Source organism: Lutjanus erythropterus, chromosome 9, assembly GCF_056507025.1.
Source record: "Lutjanus erythropterus isolate fLutEry1 chromosome 9, fLutEry1.hap2, whole genome shotgun sequence".
Classification (NCBI taxonomy): domain Eukaryota; kingdom Metazoa; phylum Chordata; class Actinopteri; order Lutjaniformes; family Lutjanidae; genus Lutjanus; species Lutjanus erythropterus.
The window spans coordinates 42,521,815-42,540,912 of record NC_139325.1 but is presented as its reverse complement, the minus strand read 5'-3'; the positions used below and the strand labels follow the sequence as shown (position 1 = coordinate 42,540,912).

The window sequence follows — 19,098 nt, the reverse complement described above, 5'->3', positions numbered from 1 at the left end:
TCAGTCAAAATTTTAAGTCGCAAACATCTGGAAAAGTGACCTAACAACTGAATTTCACAGTAATAAGCTAATGTCTTGTACCATGAGCCACGAAGTGTAGACAGTATACGCTGTAGGTATTTATTTTAAAATAATTACTAATCTCCACCACTCAATGTTTTGCAATAAATCAGTGAAATTCAGAAGAAGATGGTTTGAACTGGATGCATGTGTTGGAACTACCACAAAAGGGTGCAGTGGCTTGATGCAAACAGTCTGACAGATCAGTCAGGAGATGAGACAGTTTTAATGCCATCATTTAAATTCATTTAAGGCCAAGTTTGCAATAAAATTAAGCAACAATTGTGACAACACATGCAGACTCTTCTGAGTAAGTTAATATTGTAAGGTCAAAATTATAAATAGGGAAAAATTACAGTAACAGGTTGAGTTAAAGAACATTTGTCAAAATATCAAACTGTTTATCAGTGTGGAAAAATATGCAGTTACAAATGAGGCTATAGTAAGGTAGACTTCCCAGTTTCTATGCTGAGGGTTAAAACTAGGTAGAAAATAAATCCACAGAAACTGGAGTGGTAGCAGGTTAGCTAACTAGAGAGCTCCTCCATACAGTCCAGACAGATGCTCAGTCACTCAGGGACAAAGTTTGCAAACACAAATAGAAAAAACGTAAAAGACTAACAGGTTATCAGAAGCGTTCAAATTCAACTCTTGTTGATTTAGCCAAAGATTAAGTGTACAGGGATTTTGTGCTTAGGAGTTAATTTTAGATCATAGATCGTTCCAGCATTCAATAAATAAATATTTCAGAATTTAAGACTACTTCATAGTCTTTAATGCCTTTTATTATTTAATGTGGATTTAAGACATCTTAAGGACATGAAGCCACCCTGAAAATCTGTAACAGTCTCATCTTCTCTGATACTGAAAAGCCCTTACATTTAGGGTCCATTTACATTTTCAAAATTCCATACTTTTCCAGACTCAAATTTCTAGATTTCTCTGTAGATTTTTCAGCCTCATTTGACATCCAGATTTCTTTTGCCTTGTCTTTTCACAGCATCTGTGCAGCCTTGTTTATTCACTGTGTCCATGGAAACAACGATGAATGCAGCCATAAAGGTAGGGATTCTTTACACAGAAAAAAAAAAACGGTTTATTTTTTGATAACTTAATCACTGCATAACTCATAAACAGGCTTTTCCACGGGGATATGGAGGAATGATTCTCCGGTGAAAAAAATTGCCCATAAAAGCCAAAATGTAGTGACCTCTGGCACATTATTGTCCCACTATTCCATCATTTACACTCATCCTACTTATTGCATATTATAATGGGTTTGTCCACCTGATTGTAAACATGCAGTGAATTATTATAAAGTAGAATGAAGCTTCTTGTGTGTTTTAGCTCACACAGCTTTTTAAAACCACACCTATTCTTGACTGATCAGAAGCTCTGTAATTAAGAATCATTAAATCATGACTTGGAGCATCTGACATTAGTTTGCATATTGGGTTAACAGCAAAAAACAAAACAAAAGAGTTTTAGGATATTTTAGAATATAAATTACAGTGTGAGGCAGAGGCCTGTCACTTTGACGCTCTGCTGTAAAAATGCAATGTAAAGATAATTCATTTGTTGGAAAACACAGTGCTCCAAGTGCTTTTTCTACTGCCATGAGAAACTTTTTTTTTTTTTTTTTTACATAAAACATAAAACAAATTCTATTGCTTCTCCATACTGCAAAGGAATCCTGTACAATGTAGTGACTTAAGTTTTTGGTTGTTGTTCTTTAGTAAAGATTGTCTGTGGAAAAGCTGCAAAGACATTAACATCTCAACATGAGATGAGTTGACATGGGTGTCAACCACTGTTAAACCTGCAGCTCCCACCACGGCCACTAGAGGGTGTGTCGCACCATGAAGGAGTTGGCAGCCGTACCCTGTGAGAGTCTGGGTTGGTGTTGAGGTTGCCGTTGAGCAGCGGTTGGAGCGGAGGGACTGGGGGCACGGGTTGGGTGAAGCGGTCTCGTCTGTGCTTGCTGTACTGCAGGGCCCAGTCCCACACCGGGGGCAGAGGAGGGTCGGAGGGGTCTGAGGAAGAATCTGGATGAAGCATATCTCTCCAGCCGTTGACGGGTGTGTAGGACTGCCCGAGGTTCTGGGAACAGCACAATACAGATTTTAATGGTATATGTTGTTATTCATTTTCTGTTAAATTTCTATTTTTCTTTTCTTAGTCAGTTTTTGTTCTTATGATAAACAACAAAAATAGATTATCACATGTTTATTAGTTACTTTCTCAATATCTACAGACCTAACAACACTTCTACAGTGTATGTCTGTAGAAAGTTGTAATGACTAAGATGATTAAAATGTCTGCAGCCCTTCTAGAAAGATGATATACTAGAGTTACATGATAATCATTCTAATCAATATATATGACAGGAGAAGCCTTTTAGACCATTTCAGTCCTGTGAACAGGCAGAAGAGGCCAAAGCCCCTCTCAGGTGTCGGGTACCTGGGAGCGTTTGCATCTCTCTCGCTGGCAGTTGGCCAGGAAGCTGGAGAAGAGTGGCAGGTGGATGCTGTCGTGCAAGGCCAACAGGAAGTCATCTGTCAGCTGGAAGCGAGAGGGGTACTGGGACAGCAGCTGCCAAACACAGTCCAGGAAGAGCAGGAAGACCGGAGCCTGCAGGGACAGAGGGAACCGAAGAGAACTTAGCAGGTGAGTGAACTTTATTTCTATAGCGTCTTTCAAAACGGACACCCCGTTTGACCTCTCACCTCCTCCTTGTCGTTGTCGCGGTGATAGTTGATGCGGCTGTAGAAGCGGTGGCCGGCCATCACCCACTCCTTCTGCACCAGGCTCTGGAAGCCGTGCTGGGTCCGAAAGTGGGGGTCACACATCACCTGCACCAGGCTGGACACCACACAGCTCATGTCCCGGTCGTCCGCTTCTGTAGTGTCAGATCAGGGGGAGCAGACGAGAAAAGGTCATCAGACTTCTGTGATATTACCTGACGTTTACTTTACATCAACCTGCTGGAGGTGTGGCAAATATGATAGTAGTGGCCGAGGTGCAGTGGTGAAATCTAACTACGTATGTTTACTTATGTTCTGTACTTAAATACAAATATGAGGTACTTTACTTGAGTATTTTCTTTTCATGCCACTTTCTACTTCTGCTCCACTACATGTCAGTGAGAAATATTAGTATATAAATATACTTAATAGTTACTTTGCAAATTAGAGAGTCTGGATCTGGAAGGTTTCTGCCTGTTAAAAGGAAGATTTTCCTCATAGTGGCCTCTTGTCTGGAACTATTCAGTTTATGACGACTACGGTCTAAACCGGCTCTATATGAAAAGTTCCCTGAGATTTGCTGCTTTTCCTTTTAAATATTATAATAATTTTAATGTATATTTTAATCCTTTTAAGGCTTTGACTGTTAGACAAATCAAACATCCTGAATGTGTCAATTTTGTCTCTGGGTAATTATGATAGCAATTCTCACTATTTACAGCATTCATGAAAACCCAATAATCAGTTGATTGATGGAGAAAATAATCAACAGATTAATGCATAATGAAAATAATCTTTAGTTTCAGCCTTATACAAAATAGTTCAAAATGAGATCAAGCTCAACCAACTACAACAATAAAATCCTGCCTTTTCCTGTTAGTATAACAGTCAGGGAACGTTTTTCTGCATTGAGTGCTTTTATTTTCACACTTAAAAGTACATTTTCCTAATTATGCACACGTACTTTTACTTAAGTGACATTTTCAGTGCAGAACTTTTACTCCTCCGTTGCTAAAAACACCACAGGCTTCACTGTGTCTTTTTGAGTGTCTGTCTAAAATGTGATGAGTAACTTAATAGACTTGTACTTTATTTGTACACTCAGCTCAAACACTATTTAATTTTAGAGCACCACTCGGGACACATCGCCCTTAAATTTACAACAACCATTTAATTCAGCTCTTATTCCTCTTAAGGGCTTATTGGATTTGACAATAAACAGGCAGAGAGAAAGTAAGAGACAAAGATAATAATAATACGACAGACCTGCAGATAAAAATGATGACAAAGACCCAGCGTCAGACACAACAAGAGAACAGTGAGAGACAAAGTTTTCTCGGGCCAGTAGAGTGAGTCATTTCTGCAGTGGGATATTTACTGCTGATCCAGCCGATGTCAGATCTGCCGCAATACGGAGACTTACAGCGCGACTGATACACAAACCTCTCAGCTAAACAGGCGTTTTAAAGGCCGGCCTCCTGTTAGTCACTTACTGCTACAGAGTGGTAAACATCCTGAAAACAGCCACTGTCTGGGGTATGCAGAGTCGGGTCTGTCTCTCTGGGTGTTTCTGAAGACACCGCAGGCAGACAGACCCCATGATTAGAAATCAACAACAGCCTTCTGTCTGTAAAATGGACTTCAGTAGTCTTTTTAAATAATCATTCTTTTGTATACTTCTGTCCCATTTCCTTCACTGGCTGACACATATAAATGAATTTTGGAAGCAAAAAATTTATGTTACTGTCAGGTATCTGTACTTTTTTTAGTATTTATTTTTCTAACAACTTTTTAGTCTTACACAAATATCTGTATTTTCTAATCCTGGCATTTTAAAAACAGTCTTGTTACTTTAGTTTTAATGCATCTGAGGGAAGTTATTGATTATTCTTATAATCTCTAACATTGAGACCAATGTCAACTGAAATGGACAGGACAATAGAAAAGACAATTCCTTGGTGTATCCAACTTTTTAACTTTTATACTCTGAGTACATTTCAGGTCCTGTCATGTTTTACTTGAGTAAAGAAAGTCATTCAGTACGTGTACTGTGTACTTTGCTGCCTCTGCTGTGTCTTGGTAGCCCAACAAAGACATAAGACAGAACAACAATATCAAACTAATCAGTTGGCAATAAGTTGAGGAGGTGAAAGCTGAGGACCTTGTTGATACGAGCCGCAGCCAGACACTCTGAGGTCACCCTCACTGCGTGTTTGGGTTTACCTTGTCTGTCCTGCAGCATTCCCCGTCACTTGATCCAACTCACTGCCAGGTGGTGATCAGTTGACACCTCTACTCCATAACAAAACAACAGCCAACATCTTCCTGTTTGCACCACGCACAGTCACACAGAGGTGACTCTAACTCTAACAGCTTGTGAGTATCTCCTGCCTGGTTAGTGCCTCTCATCCTATCCACCTCCTGAAATATCCAGTCCTATAAGTTTGGTCCAAGAGCCAGAGCTGTGTGAGGAGATGATCTATAGTTGGTACCACTCTGCCTTCCACAGCAGCGATGTCTCCGTCCCTACTGGAGATGTGACATTTCATGTCTAAAGAGCCAGTTTATGCAGCCAGGTTCATCAAAGCTCCTGCCTTCACCTGATGCTGGAACTGAAATGCACCAGACAGCTAAACCTAGTCTCATAATAGTAACTGACCTGGGGCCAAATTACAGAAAATTCTTAAGTCTCAAACTAACATAGGAAGAGTCTAAGATTGGATTTGTCCAAATTTGGTGTCACAGAAGCAAATCCTGACTAACTTTAGGAATCTCACTTTATCTTACTTCATCCCATCTTATCTCAGGTTAGGAAATCCTAAATACTCAATAAAACATCACTTAACAACTTCTACGTTACCTAGCAACCACAAAGCTAAAAAACTTGTTTTTTCTTACTGAAGCATACAGAAAAAGACAAAAGACAGGCATTTCACTTCAGGCTAGATGAGTTACAGGTGTTGGTCACATCTGAGGAGAAATCCATCGAAATGTACGACAACACTAAGCTGGGAGATAAAAGAAAGACAAAGGGCTAAGATAGTCTCCACCTTATACAGCATCACATGGATGCAGTCACATGGATTAAACAAGTTAGCTAACACTAGAGTTACCTAGTTAGGATGTAAGCTACAAGGTGGAAAAGTGAAAGTTGGGACAACTTAATTGTTATCCTAAAGGTAGGACTGTTTATGTAAAACTTTTGAACATCAGGGTGCTTGTGTGAAATCTTAAGTTAGGATATAACCATTGACTTCTTCATCTTTAATGGCGTTTATTCCTACATCAGGTGCTAACCCTAATTACCATGGTTACCAAACAGTTAAGATAGGATCTGCAAATCAGGAACTGGGTCGGTCTATATGAACCTACATTACATTTTGTCTTAAAGTTTGAAATTTACTTTGCGTTTGAAGGTTTTGAGACCAGAGTATATCTTCAAAAACACGTTTCAACTTCATGTTATCAAGCATTTCCATGAGACAGACGTGTTATCTTGGATGCAAACACAGCAGCAGCCGTCTGGTGTACATGTGTGGAGGCCTATTGACAGTGTGCATGTAGGCTCAGTGGAGTGTGCTTGTTGCTGGTATATAGCTACTTCAAGGCAAGCCCTAATGTGGGATTAATGAGAGGGAGGCGCTGTGAATAATGAATGGATTGAATAATATGAGCCGGGGGCTGGGTCACGTGATTCACCTTGCAGCGCCACAGTCAGGTGACCGCCACGAAGCAGGCAGGCAACCTCTGAAGCTTTCTTTAGACAGGACCTGAAGACAGAGAGACCGGTTGATAATATCAAATCAGAATAATCTCATTATGGTTTCAAACACAATGATCACATTACAAACACCTCTAAAAACTTGTAATTACTTAAAAACATGGTAATAATTTTGCACACTATAATGCTATAACTTTGCTTTCTCAGTGACTGTGTTATAACCTATTACCTTCAGCTGTGCATGAACTACAGGTTATAAACACTTATTTTTGGAATACAAAAATATGAAATGATTGCCTGTCTTATCAGTATTGGCCATAAAAAGCAGGTTATTAAAAATAAAAAAATATCTATCTATCAATATCATGCATCCCCCTAACTGTCAGTTTCCTATCAGTATGATGTGTTTAACAAATATAGACTGCATTGAATCACCACAGAGATAATTCTGTATGCAAATAGAAACCTAGTTTTTATTAGCATCCCTTTAGTTCAACGTTGGCCAATCAGGGCAGTTACCTGATGTAGTCTAGCCAGTGGGTGCTTTCCAGGGTAGATAACCATTTGTCATCAGGCACTGAGACAGATGTGGAGATATCTACAAGTCAAAACAGGAAAACACAGACTGTGTTCAGCCATTATTTCACTACAAACACATCAAAGTCTTAAGAGGATTCAGTGGAAATCTGCACATCAGCTGAAAATTCAAACCAGTACACAACAGCAGACACAACAATGAGATGAAATACAGACGGATCTGGAGCACACGGTTCAAAATAAACCTTTCTTAAAACATGCAGCAACTACGACCAGGTTTTCAGCTTGTAGAAAAACTGGTGTAATGAAAACTTGTCTTATTCTCTATTATTTAGTGAAAATTAGAAAAAGCCTGAATTATATCTGTGTCTTCCAGACCGTAAAGAGTTCCTTTTAAAAAAATGCTGCTTTTGCAAATAATGTCCTCATGTTTAAACTTAAACCTCTAAAGGCCTCTTTTGCAGGTTCACGTGTGTTTTACACAAAAATCCATATTGAAAGACTGTCAATTAAACAATGTTATATTTACTGATAGAACAGTATTCATTATTTACAACATTAGAATGGAGAACTATTTCACACCACAAGAAATCTACCACCTCTAAATAAATCATCCACATCTTTAATGGGCCCTAAGTGCAAAATCCACTTAATCTCAGCAGGATTAGCCTTTAATACAATCCCCAAAGTCTTTTTTGATTTTCTGTGTAGTTGTTGTGAAGACTCAGAGCCCACTGCCAGTAATCCAACCAAACACATGTGAGTGGCTGTTTTTACAGGACAATCCTCTGAGCTGTGAGGCGCTCACCCACAAAAGACAAAACACTGAGCTGACAAACGTGTGAACCGTGATAATCGGTGACCTTTACACATTGTTTGTGTGCAGGAGAGAGAGTGGGAGAGGGTATATATGAGTGTGTTGGAGTGCGTGAGATAGGTCAGCATTTCAGTTCCAGGGCCGGTGGTTGTAGACGTCTCTCTGTTTACCCAACCATGGAATGTGCTGTGTGTGTCTACATGACAAAAACAACAATAAAGACCAACACACTGGGCCTGTTTTCAGCTGATGACCCAAACAACTCCACAGAACAGTGGTGTAATTATACATGTTGAAATATACATTATATGTGATAAAGAAAGCAGGCATTTTGTAGAAAATTCAGAAAGCCTTGGTGGTTTCAATGATTATGTTTACATGCACAAAATATTCAGGTTTTTTTGCCCTTTTTACCGAAAACGGCAATGTTTCTTCTAAGCTGTTTATATGGCTACTGAAAAATAAAATTCCACTAATATTGCAATTAACACACAAACATGTACACTCAATTAATGTAATGACATTTGTCCTACAGCTTATATCACACATTTTATCCAAAACATACAAAAGTATGTCCATAAACCTGCTGATAGTCTTTCATAATGTATATGTTACACAGCTGTTAGCTAGTGGGTTTGTTTACTACACAGAGCTGGTCCAAATAATATCAGCATATCCCACAAGTCTTACTAGGAAAATGCAACATACAGCATAAGGAATATCCAATTAGGATATGTGTTTACATGACCTTTATCAAAGTCACAATATTGTAATATTCAGAATGATTGTGTGCACATGAACAGTCACTGACACATCGAGCCTTTCTACTAGCTGCACTGGGACATTTAAGTATCCAGCAGTCATGACTGTGGCTTAAACTTGGTTTAGTTAGTCAGACTTTAGGGTTCTGGAATAACTAACGGTGCTCACATAAAAGTGGAATGGAACAGAAAACACCATGACTGGTGTGGATTTTGAGATAAAAACAATGGCAGAGGCAAAAAGAATTTGTTAAAAAAAAACAAAAAAAAACTAGTGAGTATGAAGAAACACTACCAAAACAAATCGTGTCAAACAATCCAGTTACTGAAAGTAAAAACCAGACTCATCTGCTGTTGCATGTTGGTATTCATTTAGATTAAGGCTGCCTGAAGTAAGGCCTGTGGACCAAAGTTGGCCCACCAGATGTTTCTAGCTAAAAAAAAAAAAAAAAGAAAGAAAAGTAAACAAACTCTAAAAAATTAGAATATAAATCATTACTTATGCGGTTTTATTTTTGTGAGGTAAAAATTCTTCTTCTGTTCTTTAATGCTCTGGTGGCTCACTTGGTAGAGCGTGCGCTCCAATACAGGTTTATACAACCATTGAAGGACGTGGGTGCTTCATTTCTCTCTATTGTCTATATGCATCAGTAGTCTCTGCTCTGTGTAAATACATATTTGCTCAGGTGTGTTGTGCCGATGTGTGTGTTCATGTCTTATCATCACCTCCCAGACAGAGGGCACGCAGGCGGCTGTGTGCCAGCTGGATATCGGCAGGTGAGGGCAGCTCCTCGCCCAGCTCCACCACCACACACAGAGAGGACTGACAACCAAACAGGATCATCTCCAGGTTCCTGCAGAACAGCACAGAACTGCTGTTAACACACTGATACACCTGCTGCAACAAGCCTGGATTAAATTTATAATCAAGTCGCCTTGTACGTCTCGTGGAAGCGCTTAAGTCATATTTTGATAAATAGTGAATTTCATTTTCAAAGATTTCAAAGTTTGTCGTCAAATGCCTTAAAAATCTATCAGAGCACACTGCAGTGTTTTCACCAGAAGTTAGAGATTACTGGTTACATGCCCCTGATACGTACTGATGCATTCTGGAAGCTTAATCTTGTCAAAAATCCTCCTTTCCTGACCTACTCTTCTCTTCCCTGTCTTTATCTTCTTCTCACTACTCATTTAAAAGCACCGTGCTGTCAGCTTTAAAAATCTGGATTCAGTTTCAACGCCACTTTGAGTTCTCTTCACTACACCGTCCACCCTCGACTCAACATTTACTAAATGGCACAGTACAGGACTCAGGTGTTTTAAAGATCTCTATGAGGATGATGTATTCCATAGTTTTCCTTTCTTTAGCCAAATTCAGTCTACCCTGTAATATTTTTTTCAGATACCCCCAAATCTGTCAGTTTGTAAAGAAAAAACATCTCATTCTTTTCCACGTCTCCCTAATGATCTTGAGTGGGAAAAAGTCTTGGAATGACGTTTTGAACTGAGTTAGCTCATCTTCCTTGTATGTGTGGTTCATTTTAATCCAGTTCAAAGTCTTACACAACATCCGTCTTAGTAGAGCCAGACTGGCAGAAATATACTTGTCTGACCATTGTGTTGATCCCCAAGCAAATCTTACACTAACCCTAACCACGATGGCAACGATTCTAATCCTGTGTTCGACCATACTATCTTTTGTCTTACATATACTGTTACAGCCGTGCCCACTGCTGCACATATCTGGCGTACCATCAGAACCCTGCACTGCACAGCGCTGAAATAGAGATGTAACTGCCTTCACAACACGCTTACCAAGAAGAACGCTATTATTATCCTGGAAATCCCCAAAACCACCTTCCTTTTCAATCTGGTTAAATGATGCATTTAGAAAAAAAATAAAATTCCCTCTTCAAGTCATGGAGACCTTTTGTTGAGTATTTTAACAGCCAGTCAACCATTCCACCTGTCTCACAACCACTTTTCTGGTACCTTAGCAAACTTGCTATTTGTGCAATCTGTCCTGCTAAATTTGTACAAGTTCCTCTATAATCTGCAACCCAGTAAATAACATAGTTTAACTCCCTGTGTTGTTCTTCTTTTAGGATGTTGTTTGGGTTTACAGTATGTTTATTTGTGTTTTTCTCTTTTTTTCCTTTAAAAAATTATCTTACTGAGATATGCAAATGACTGCTGTATCTATTCCGCTTTCTCCAATAAAAATAGTTGTTTTAAAAAAAAAGTAATATTTGTTTAAATGTTACTTGACAGCTGTGAATTGGACAGATTTTACACAGAGTGTATCTAAGTTTCTCATCCCACATTAAAAAGTAGAAAGTCAGTGTGATTTGAGTCTGTTATGATTTCATGCTGTATTTGGCTGCTTTTAAGTTTCAGTCTCACGCTTCTGTAACAAGATGCAGTATTTAAGCTGTGACCAGCTGCTGCTTTAGTGACAGCTATTTCAGAAGTTTGGTTTCCTGTGTTCGGACATCTATCAAACACATTACTGTACTGTCTGCAGTGACAGTAAAGTATACTGATGTGAACTGTAGAAGGTTGTTCAGTTGTAGAGAGAGAGGGGTATGGCTCTCTCTTTCTCACACACACAGTATCAGAAAAATCGCTGTCCTCAAACAGCAGGTGAGCTGAATGAGCTGAACAGTGGTAGCTTCAATTAAAAAGTTGACTGTTTGGAAAACATGAGTTTAAATATCCAGAAATGTAAACTGATTTATTTAACTGTATGCAGACAACTCCACGGGCTTGAGGACACTCTCTGCTAAAGCATACCAAAGAGACAGTAATCATACATTGATGATTCCTGCTTTCCCTCGACAGGCCACTCATGCACTGCTGTTTGACATTTTACATGTAATTAGGAGGGATGTGATCGTCTATTTGTAGCAGCCCTTCATTTTGATTTAGACAGACCTAATGGCTCTATTTTCATATTTTAAAAAAACAGCAGCTTTAAGGCATAAAATCAAACCTATAATTAATTTACTGAAACGCAGAGATGTCATACATACATACAGCCTGTGCACCAGCACGCCAAAAGGTCCGATCTGGAAAATTCAAATTATTTCTACATCTTGACAAGTTGCTGGAATTATAAATAAATAAAATGCTATATTGTTCTTTTCCAGAATACATAAATGTTTTGTGCAGTTGCAGACTCGACTCAGCGGAGTGGGCAGATTCTAAGGTCTGGGTCCAGTCTAGACAGTAGACTGACTGAATGTGGAAGAACTGAGACGTTCTTCGTAAGACGTCCCAGGCTGTTCATCACCAGTTTTGAAAATGGACGGTTCATTAACTGTGGACATTTTCAGACTGTGCTTATACTTCATAACAGTAAAAAGGGAGATATTTGGATATTTGTTATTTATAGGTTATTATTCAGTAGTTTTACTGGTCCAGCCCACTTGACACCCCTGCTGTAACCCAGGCTTTGCCTTGTGATAGTTACTCATGACAGTACAGCTAAATCATCTTAAAACACACTTGGACTCCATTTGTAAAACATCAGAGACACACACACACACACACACACACACAGATACCTGATGTCATCTTTCTCGTGGTAGATGTTGTTCTGGAAGCTGGCCATTCGCAGTAGATCACTGCCTCGGGGGTGTCGCCAACACCAGCGCTGCAACACAAAAACACAATTTCACCTCCTTTAATAACACATTCCACATTGTGCAAATTCTCTGGAGGCTCAAAGTGCGTCTGTGTTCATCTTGTAATTTGTGTCAGAGGAATGTTAATAAGAAGTGAAAACATGTCTAAAAGACGGGACAGGATGGTGCAGGGTCTTCAATCATTCTGAAGGGGTTTATTTCACAATAATGACCTGCTCACTGTACATTTTCCTGCTTGTTACATACGGAGAAAAAATAAAGAATTTGACACAAAATATTAATTTCTAAATTATTTTAGTGATTTAACAATGATTTTATTGTTCTTCAGGACTCTATGATCAGAACTGTGTCCATAGCAATGATCTGTCCTCCATGAAAATAACAGATTGAATGCTGTATTGACCAATCAGAATCAAGAATGTAACAAAGCCATGTGATCATCTATTACGTGGGAAGGAAAAATAGTTATTTGAAGAACTTCTACTTTTCTATTTTCTTCAAGTTCCAATGTTAGTTCTGAAGCACCTCTTTGTTAAAGCATGAAAATGAAGACTTGGATCTTTTGAACCTTTAGTGGGCTTATTCAAGCTTTTATTGCAAATGTGGTTTATTGTATGGCAGCAGCCTCGGGTCTGAACTGGGAAATTTGTTTTTATCTCCAGAAGAATCAACTGAGGCACCTTCCTTTATAGCAAATGACATTAAAGACACAAGTTTGCTTCTGTGTTCTTTGGTTTTGGAGTTACAAATACAGGACTTACAAATATCTGACGCCAAAGTCCTTCAGAATAATACTATACATAAAGTCTGTAGAAAAATGTACACCAATGTAAAATGCCCTGAAAGAAAATCAAAAAATATTTTGTATAATTGAGGCTGTATCATTTTCTTAACACGTGGATTTGTGATCTAACCATTAAAAGATTGGTAGGTGAAATCAAAATGTTTCTCAGTACTCGGTGAACTCACAGGGATGCGTCCTTCATTGAAATGGGCGAAGCTTTTCTTCAGCTCTGTGTCTAAAACCTTCTGTGGAACCACGATGAACCTCGAAAGGCTGAAAGGAAACAAAGAATGACTGTCGGAGTGATCACAGCAATAGAGGATGAGATTTTCTGTTCTCAAAACACACCTTCAACCTTTAAAACACATGAATTGAGTGTACTGAGTGTCCTTCTTTGTGTCTTTTACAGGAGTTTAGCCTTGGCTTTGCCTGACATTCTCACTTTCCTTCATGTTGCCTACAAAATGTTCTCGTCAACAATTTTCATGCTGATTTATTCACACATTCCTTAAAAAACACTGTGTTGATGGTAGATTTAATTTGGCACTGCATTTCATGTTCTTCTGGTTAGGAGATAACACTGAGGAGAGGATACTCAGAAAAACTGATGTACTGTAGTAAACCACATTTAAAAAAACACTGTTAATGATGGATATAATTTGGCACAGGATTTCATGATTTTCTGTACTGTTCATTCATTCATTCAACCTTTATTTTGACTTGGAAATACATCGAGGTAGAGACTTAATTTACAATGTAGCTGAGTAAAACAATAAAATAAAAGCTCCAAGACACAGAAAAACCAAAGTAAAAAGCAATAAAATCCACAATGAATATTTAAATAGAAATAAAAATGTTAATAATAAAAAAACTGTTCAAATATGGGATGCATTAATCAGCTAAAACAGGAACAGCTGGAAGTAAAATGTGATAGAATTAAAGCTTTAAATTGTTCTGTATGTCGGTTAGGAGGATAGCTGGGAAACTGATACAGTAAAATGTTCAGGTGTGAATTTACCTGGTGGACATCTCGAAGCGGTCGTTGACTGAGCTGACTCTCCAGCTCGTGGCCCCACACCTCTCCAGCTCCTGCTCCCAGTCTGAGGCAGACTCATACCAGTTCATGTGGGTGTTTCGGCGACGGTTGCTTAGAAACTGCTTCATTTCTGGAGGAAGAAAGTGATTCAAACACTTCATATTTTAAATATTTTGTGTCAGAGTGCAAATACTGTTTTGATGCAAATGACACGTTACTGTATGATATATGATATTATAGCTTTTTAATTATTATGGTTATGTTACCAGTGATGATATAAAGTTACAGTAGAAGGCGGATCAGGGAGTAACTATTAGTCTTGTGTAACACAGTTAGAGCTGATTAACTGTTAATTGATTTTTGCTTTTCCAGCTTTTCTTTCATTGTTAACTTAATATATTGGGGCTTTGGACAGTTGGCTGGACAAAACAAGCTAAAGATGTGACTTGGGACTTTCAGAGCTGTGTTGTACTGTACATGTACTGAAACAGGATGAAAAACAGTTCATGCTGACTCTCCACTGGACTTTTCAGCAGGCACAGCTGACTATGAGATGCTTCTCAACAAATCCAGTCTGAGCTCTTGCTTTCCTTTTCCACTAAACTAAATTTAGAGGAGCTCAGAAGAGGTCAAATCAAGCAAATCATGCACAGCTGGAATCATTTTCAATAGTGTATACAAAAATGAAAGAAAAATATACCAGGGAAATGCAACTTACTGAGCTTGGTGAATTTTGGATTATTTTCAAATTAGAAATTACAATTACACTAATTATAAATAATGTTATTAAATGATTTGGCCCCTCTTCCACTGTGTCCGTTTATACCGAGGTGTCTACATCTATCAGCAAGGTAAATATGAGACTTTTCAAGACTTTCTAATGTTCCAGTTCAAGAACATCTGAAGGCCAATTTTGCAGTAAAACAAAACAGAAATGTGAAATTACAGGTGTAGTCTTAAAATACAAAATGACAATAACTGGCTGAATTAAAGAACGTTTGTCCAAATATGTTTATTTGCAAAAAATTAAAAGACCGTAACATGATAACAGGGCATAGATTGGAGTGAATTGGAGACCATTACAGCATTCGATAAAAACATTTAAGATGGTCCCAAACAGACTACTTCATACTTTTTAAGGCCTTTCATTAGTAAATGTGAATTTAAGACATTTTAGGACTTCTTCAAAGGGCCTGTAGCCAGCCTGTACACATCATATTACACTGTCAGGCTCATCCTCTGTATGAAACTGTCACAAACCATTTCGCCACACTGCATTTGGGGCAATCGTCTTTTTCTGTAAAAGCCACAAATCAGCGGCTTGATGACGTGAAGAGCTGCAGCTCTTTCAGCACTTTCAAAATCAACTGCTGCTCAGCTCTGTACTCACTGACCTTGAATTCTGGTCTTCATGACTTGCTTTTATCTGATAAGCATGCGTTTGTGTTGAGCTATTGTGTGTACCTTTGTATTGCAATGTGTGTATTACTTTCAATTGAGTGACTGTGCCGTTTCTTTGTTCTGACCTGCCAACGGACTACAGATGTGAATTAGCTCGGGTACAGTGCATCAAATGGTAACATTCATGTTTTAATCCGTACACAGTCCTTTTACATAAAATACATAAATAAATAAATAAAATACACATATACTGTAAAACACACATACAGTATGTCCATAACTGACTAACAGTCACATCTGAGGTTCTTGCTTGTCTCAAGATGTGACTGAATCTTTTAGAAATGATGTCGTCCTACATTCAGCAGACAGAAAGCAAAGCGCTGACCACACACTGGACACACTTGACCCCTGGGGTAAAGTTGAACTGTGGGTCATCTAATGACTTGTTTCAGTGGGGGGGGGGGCTTGCATTATTTATCCAACAGCTGACAAGTCATCCACAGCCTGGTCAGCCTAGCGTAGCTTTAGCATAGCATAATGTATTGTGCATACAGGCTCGTATTACTCTATATGATGGGGTGAATAGCCAGTGGCTTGGTTACAACTGGCTGAGACTTTTTGCTTTGTTAGCACAACATAAAGAGTGTTCCATTTGTTGAAAGTGGGCTGGATTTCTGCTCTCAGAGAGCACAATATTACAGTTAATTACAGTGGCTTAACCTTTCACACACTGAGCTTTTAAATCACTGACAAAATCAGCCCTTAAAAACTTTAGCGAGCCTCGCCTTGAAACCACTCAAGAGGTTTCCTCACATCTGGCCACGGTTTCAAAGACGGCACTTGGACTGCGTCATCATGGAGGAGACCGTTTCAAACGCTGCCAGCCAGAGGGGATGTGAGCTTTACATGTCATTATGGTCTGTACAGAAACCAGGATGTTTCTTCTTCAGAGCTGTAACATCAGGCTCTGATGGTACGGCAGAGAGTAGAAATAGAAATAGATTGAACAGAGTCTCTCAGCGTCGTGGGTAAATGATAAACAGTTTCGGGTACATTCTGTCCCTGGAGCTAGAGTGGGTGAAAACCAAAGTGAGAACAGATTTGATGAAGGCACACCAGGAGAAACCTTTGAAGGCTTTAGAAAGCAAGTGCAGAGCATGACTAAGATATTCATGCTGAGATTCTGATTCATGTGGGCATTTGCCTCTCACTTTCACTGAGCTGTTATTTCTATGAATATTCATCAAAAAACTGAATGATAGAATGATAAATGATTTAGATCATCGAATCAATCAGTTTGAACTCTGCAAGAGAAATGGTTTGTGAGTGTCTACATTGGTATCTTCAAACGTTTATGTCGGCAAAATCTTTACAACCTAAGCTAAATGTTGAAATTAAAATTGTGCAATAATTAAAAAATATATAATTTAAAATCAAATTTTACCAAATAAATGCAAAACACAATGCACAAGATGAGAGTCCAGTGGTGTTTTGATAGTTTTATCTGCAACAGAAATAATTCCCCAGTGCCCACATTGGTATTTTTTTCTTATTGTGATGTCATTTTCTAAATAATTCAAACTGCTTCATATCCCTAAAATATGCACAATCTATACACAAAACTAAAGACTCCTTCCCAATTTTCTCATTCTCTCTCTGACATGAAATATCGACCTGCCTCTCTGCTCCTAAGCTGGCGCCACTTCACAGTGCCACTCTGTGTTATCACCACATTTTGCATCACATGTAACCCTTCTGACTGAGCAGAATATCATTAGTATTGTGCGTACAGTAGAATCATAAAAACTAAAAAACATGCGAGCTATGCTGATGTATTTCTGTTTAGCTGTAGACAGACTTATGAGGTACTGTGCCAAGGAGAGAACGGATGGTTGTATACATGAGGGAGCGTACATTATTCTACTCACCTACACTCCCAAGGGCAGCGTTCTGGAAAGATAAAACTGACCCCGGTTTGGGAGGCTGGTAGGTCTTGGCGATGGTATAAGTTATCTGAGGAGGGAAACCACAGCGAGCCCATCAACATGACAAAGGTCATCAGCTTTCAACATCAATGCCCTGCAGAGTCAGATCATTGGTTGATGGTACAGATCAGCTTCTCTGCACAGAGAAGTCTTTAGGCTCTGAAATGACTGATGAACAGGATGACAGTAACCAGAGCCTTGAATCTAAGCCAATGCACACACACACACACACACACACACACACACACACACACACAAATATGCAGCTGCATTCAAATATTTACCAACCCTAGCACAGATGAATTTGGCATAAAATAGGGCACACTGAAATACACACATTAGACAAAGCAGGAAAAAAGACGTTATTAAAAAGAAGAGAAACAAAAACACTACATCACTAAATTCCTAAAATCAGGAGACAGACACGTACCTCTAATACTTGTGCGTCAGGAGTGAGGCGGTCAAACAGGAAGCAGATGACTCGCAGGTCCCTACAGTACAGCACCAGCTCCTCTGGAGTGAACTTCAATGAGGAGTTTGGGGTCACCAGCTTGGTTCTGTTTGGGCCCACTGCAACATAAGGGAGAGGAGAGGGAGCCTAATTAAACATTAAACAGACAAATGGGTCAGAGCCAAAGAGTCTTGCAGTATAGGTTACGTGCAGTATGTAGATTAGACCTATGGTATGTGGGCTCCACTGAAATTAACCAAAACCCAAAGCCTGCACTAGTGATGTGTGGACCAGTACCAGTACCTGTAGGCTATACTGCCTTTTAAATTACATCAAGCAGCACAAGCTTTCCAGGTGATTTCTTTATTGTGAATTGTATGAGTATTTTCTTGAACAGTTTATTTTGATGATTAGAAAGGCTGCTTTTCATAATATTAACCTGCAGCAAACATTATCGAACATTAAAGCTAAAAACTGGAGTTATAGACTTAAAGGGACAGAGGAAACAGAATTAAATATCAGTGAAGTCATGCTGCTGTGCTTCGTGTGTAAATGTGTGCACAGCGTCTCTCTACATAGTGAGACACTCTATTTCCTCCTGTCAACCCATCCACTATTAATCAGAGTTAATTTTTATTACCCAGCCTCCCTGGTCTGCAGATTACTCACATCACCCTGGATGGATCTGCGGTCTGCACAGCACTGACCTGTTTATTTCTAACATAAAGTATGTCCTATATAAACATTTTATTTTGCATAATTTCAATTTAATAATGATCAAGAGTGCACCTCTATTACTGGAATTACAACACCTTGTTTCAATACTTCTTACAACAGCCAAAATTTACAGTCAGTAAACGCCTCTCAGTGCATTAACTGTATTTGGTCATGGCAGATTCTGCAACTCAGAATGCCTACCTAAAGACAAGCTATTTCCAGGACATGATGCAACGTGTAATCCAGAAAAATTTTTATCTCATCTGTTACAGCCTCACTGTTGACTGCCTACAGTATGAGGAGTGTATAAAGTTTTTGGTACTGCAAACTGAACACTTCTTACTGTTGCTTCACATTAAAAGAATTCAACTTGCAAAACCAAGGGTGGCTTCTATTGTGTAGCATTAACTGGAAAGACAATGTACTGGTCACTGTGG

The 19,098-nt window shown here is 38.9% G+C and overlaps 1 protein-coding gene across 1 annotated transcript in view; it reads right to left on the bottom strand.

The window, feature by feature from the left end:
- The window catches only part of mtmr11 (myotubularin related protein 11), a 42,774-nt gene that overhangs the window by 2,836 nt on the left and 20,840 nt on the right, over window positions 1-19,098 (bottom strand). Inside the window, exons 5-15 of the mRNA XM_084727671.1 lie at window positions 17,924-18,063; window positions 17,437-17,521; window positions 14,090-14,237; window positions 13,257-13,344; window positions 12,207-12,295; window positions 9,367-9,494; window positions 7,045-7,123; window positions 6,504-6,574; window positions 2,787-2,959; window positions 2,521-2,691; window positions 1,942-2,160 (exon numbers count right to left, since the gene is read on the bottom strand). Coding sequence (XP_084583797.1) covers window positions 1,942-2,160; window positions 2,521-2,691; window positions 2,787-2,959; window positions 6,504-6,574; window positions 7,045-7,123; window positions 9,367-9,494; window positions 12,207-12,295; window positions 13,257-13,344; window positions 14,090-14,237; window positions 17,437-17,521; window positions 17,924-18,063 — 1,391 coding nt within the window. The remainder of the gene's footprint in view (window positions 1-1,941; window positions 2,161-2,520; window positions 2,692-2,786; window positions 2,960-6,503; window positions 6,575-7,044; window positions 7,124-9,366; window positions 9,495-12,206; window positions 12,296-13,256; window positions 13,345-14,089; window positions 14,238-17,436; window positions 17,522-17,923; window positions 18,064-19,098) is intronic.